General features: G+C 27.7%; 1 protein-coding gene across 1 annotated transcript in view; it reads left to right on the forward strand.

Moving 5' to 3' along the window:
* Positions 1–2,246: 2,246 nt before the first annotated feature.
* The window catches only part of LOC106682154 (venom protease), a 19,470-nt gene continuing 17,132 nt past the window's right edge, over positions 2,247–4,584 (forward strand). The window contains exons 1-2 of the mRNA XM_014422856.2: positions 2,247–2,351; positions 4,038–4,060. Of these exons, the coding sequence (XP_014278342.1) occupies positions 2,297–2,351; positions 4,038–4,060 (78 nt within the window). The 5' untranslated portion in view covers positions 2,247–2,296. The remainder of the gene's footprint in view (positions 2,352–4,037; positions 4,061–4,584) is intronic.

Raw genomic sequence — 4,584 nt, forward strand, 5'->3', positions numbered from 1 at the left:
AATTATAAAAATATAATTTAGTCCAGGAGTATATAATAATAGAATGCCTGAGGTAGTTAAAATGAATAGAAGTGAAAACAAGAAATTTATTTATCCTAAAAAATGGAAAAATATTTATTTAAATCCAGCACCGCTCCGTTTTTATTATTACATAATATTTGTCTTTTGCTAAGTCTACAACAATACAACACCTATGCAAAATTTGAAGAAAGTGTGGGATGCTAAGGTTCAAAAGGCTCTTGAATTGACCCACACATAACTGATTAAGTAATCCTCCTCGAAGCTATGTACAATTATCGAGGGACTAGTTTCTCAAGAAGGTAATGCTATGGATGATGGAGATGTAACATCGAAAAGTGAAAAGGAAGTCTTGGCTTGTTTTCCTTGAACTCTTGTCTGTTAGAAATCTACTATAGATATTCATTAAATCTCTTCTTGGTTCAAATAATCCTTTATGTGAGCATAATATTTTAGTTTTTATAAGGAATACTTTTAACTTTCACTCATCTATACATGGATATATAGGTTGTAATATGGTCTTCACCCGAGCTGAGAAACGAAATGCCCTTTAGAACTAAAATAACATATTTAGTACAGGTGTATGCCTGAGACGTGGCAGCAAATTTCTAATTAAAATCGACAATCTGCAAGTGCCACTTTATAAAATCAATTTTTTCACGTTTTTGAAATATTCTCAAAAAAATTATTAAACGATGTAGATTAAGCTCGGTACTGTAAAATAAATTTTAAGTTTGGTTCATCAAAGTACAATTACAAACTCGGTGTATCAAAGTACAATTATAAGATCGGTACATCAAAGTACAATTACAAGCTCGGTATATCAAAGTTCAATTATAAGAGCGGTATATCATGGTACAAATATAAGTTTGATACATCAAAGTACAATTAAATGCTCGGTAAATCGAAGTACAATTATAAAATCGGTACATCAAAGTACAATTACAAGCTCGGTATATTAAAGTACAATTATAAGAGCGGTATATCAAAGTACAATTATAAGATCTGTACATTAAAGTACAATTATGAGCTCGATACATCAAAGTACAATTATAAGATCGGTACATCAAAGCACAATTATAAGATCGATACATCATAGTACAATTATAACCTCGGTATATCAGAGTACAATTATAAGTTCGGTACAGCAAAGTAAATTATAAGTTCGGTACATCAAAGTACAATTATAAGCTCAGTACTCAAAGTACAATTATAAGCTCGGTATGTCAAAGTACAATTATGTGCTCTTTACCAATAGGTTATCATAATAGTCTAATAGGGCTTAAATGCAGAATTTTTATAAAATCTTCCTCTAGAAACATATTTTAGATATTTAGGTATTTTAGACATCGCACATTCTCATTAGTCATTAAAAATGAATAATTACAATTTCTTTTTGAACTACTTTATTTCACGACCTTTTTTATATTTTTATTTCTTTGAGGTTCAAAAATGTGAATTTACTTTTATTAGCCCTAAAAACATTCTATTTTCTACCCGAAATACCCGAATTTTATTTTGGTTCCCGAGAAATGAGCTACTTCCTCGAAAATTAATATCTAAGACCGAGGACAACACATTTTTTGTAAATTAAAAAAAAATGTTCACCCAAAAAGCCAAAGGCGAAGGATCGGAGGGGAAAAGGGATATCCACCGGGCTTCAATGTTCAAAGTTCTCCAGGTTCTATTTTTTCATTCCTAAAAATATTATTGAAAAAAGTACTAAAGATTATAATAAATAAATAATGTCGATAAGATAAATATATCGATTTGTTATTTAGATAATTATAATTCATGTTAACTAGGTAACTGAATATTTAAGTAAAACGGAATGTTTTTTTTTTACATTTCTGAAAACCTATTAAGATAGTTTCTAATTGGCACAATCATGAAAATAGTTATACAAAATATAGCGATTTTCTTCCTAATACGGAATCGAGAACCGACATTTCCTTGTCCTATTTAGAGAGATGAAAACTTGAAAACATTTTATAAAAAGATGAAATTTTCAAAAATAGCCTTTTTAAAAGACTGGTTAATCGAGACTAATCTATAAAAAAAATATCCCATTTTTCTATCTGTTCAAATATTGGATTACTCGACCTTTTCATGAAATGCCGGATGAACCTGTGCATTAAGGTACATAGCATAATCCTGAGAACCATTATTGAAAAGTAAGGGGGATAGAAGTCATGATCCCCACTGAAGTGAGAGAGGTGTTCCTTGGACAGTCTAGTACCAGCTCCTCAGCTGTTAGCACCTTCAATACAGTTAAACCATGCTTATCTCTTTTATATTTTTCCCTTTCATCCATTTCGTCTTCTCACAACAAGGTATATTAAAAAGTTATTTTAAAACTTATTTATTTTAATATTTGTTCAGGTTCAAAATTATAAATAAATTTTTACTAGTATAGAAATACATTTATCATCCTCATAGATATACTATAGAAACCCAACCCTCCTTTGGAATCTATATACCTATATACCAGATGGCCAACCCTCCTTTAGATACCTACCTATATATCAGATTCAAGTTTGAAAACAATATTAATTTTTAATCAAAAATAATACTAACTATTATTATTTTTTTATAACACCTAATCGGCCAAATGGTTATGTATAAGTTTCTTACATACACATTTCATACAGTATATCGCTATTTTTGAATTTTTCGAAAAAAAAACTCTGAAGACTTCTAAAAATTATGAACAAAAATATCTATTTTTCAGTTGTTATAAAAATTCATATTTTAAGCTTTCCCGGCATGGGAATAACTAATATAAATTTTGTCCCAGTCAAGAATACAACAGTTTAAGAAAATAAAATAAAGTTCTTACAATAGTTTTACGAAAAGATAATACAGTTCTAATGCAATCGGAAAAGATCGGGTAGTCTCGACTTTTCCCGTTAGAATCAGATATTTCAATTTTCTCTTTTTTTATTTTAAATTTTTTTTAATATATTGGATCTATCTATTGTTTATATTTGCTAAACCAAAACTTATTTATTCGTGCCGACGTTTCGACCTGAAATTCTGGTCTAATAAAACAAAAAAAGATAACAACCATCACTCCGAGAAACGTGAAAATAAAGGCAAATAATAAAAAAATTTGAAAATATCCATAACAGTGAACTAAGTAGAAAGTTTGCAATAATGGAATATGTTTTCTAGAATTTTCTAGAAACAAAAAATGTTAAACATACTCAAATACAAGTCCCTGTTCTCAGATGAAATGGCCCTCAGTAGTTAAAATACCCAAATGAAATTTATAAATAAATTAATATGGTGATGGAGAAAAAACAAAAAATGTTGGATATTTTTAATACTTAAATATAAGTTGTTGTACTCAGATGAAATGGCTCTTAGAGGTTGAAATCCCCTAATAATTTTTTTAATTATATTAATATGGTGATGTAGGAAAAGGTCTATTTGCAACATGTTTTATTTTGCCATCATATATACATCCATTTCTCATTTATATATATCTAATTGTTTGTTTTATTTTTCTGTAGGTCAGAAAAAAAAAAAAAAAAAAAAGATGTAGGAAAAAACAAAAAATGTTGGATATCTCTAGTTCTTAAATATAAATTTTTTTACTCAGCTGAAATGTCTCTCAGTGGTTAAAATGCCCTAATAAAATTTATAAATAAATTAATATGGTGGTGTAAGAAAACCAAAAAATATTATGTATCTCAAATGCTTAAATATAAGTTCTTGAATTTAGATGAAATGGCTCTCATTTTATTTACAAGTAAAATAATATGGTGATGTAGGTAAGAAAAAAATGTTATATATCTCTAGGACTTAAATATAAATTCTTATACTTGACTGAAATGGCCCTCAGTAGTTGAAATGCCCAAAATAAAGAAATTTATAATAAAATTAATATAGTGATCTAGGAAAAACAAAAAATGTTAGATATCTCTATTACTTACATAATTAATAAATTAAAAATATTTATAGAGAATTCTTGTTTTGTTTTTTATACTTAATTTGTTTTTTACTTTCGTTTTCAGATGTTTTAAACACTGTTCTACAAGTAAGTAAAATAATCTTTATCTTAATGTTGGTAACAATAAGCTACTAAATTTATATTATATATAAATGTCTCTACTTTTCTTGGATGTATTAATTAAGAATAATACATGCTTTGTGATTTTTATAAACAAAATAAAAATAAACTTATAATATTTAAACAAAAACTAATAAAGAAAGTCAAAAAACTAAATGTTCACAATAGGCAATGAAAACCTTTTTAATTTCATTTTAGTGAATAACAGAAACAAATGAGTCAAAGCAAAATGGTTCAGATTTAGTTTGTTTATTTTTCACTACAAGCTTAATTGATTTGTTGTTTGCATTTAAGGGCAAAAAAACTGCTAATGATTATCATTGCCTTTGTAACTAAAAAAAAAATTTGATAAATTATTAATGGAAGATTATTGATTGACCGTGTGTAAAGATGAAAGGAATATGGTCCGGGTGCGGTAAAATAAACTCAAATAGTAGAATTATACTATTTTATTGAGCCAACGTTTCGCCCCACGTTGCAGGGCTTCGTCA

Source organism: Halyomorpha halys, unplaced genomic scaffold (genome assembly GCF_000696795.3).
Source record: "Halyomorpha halys isolate HHAL.00 unplaced genomic scaffold, Hhal_1.1 Scaffold391.1, whole genome shotgun sequence".
Classification (NCBI taxonomy): domain Eukaryota; kingdom Metazoa; phylum Arthropoda; class Insecta; order Hemiptera; family Pentatomidae; genus Halyomorpha; species Halyomorpha halys.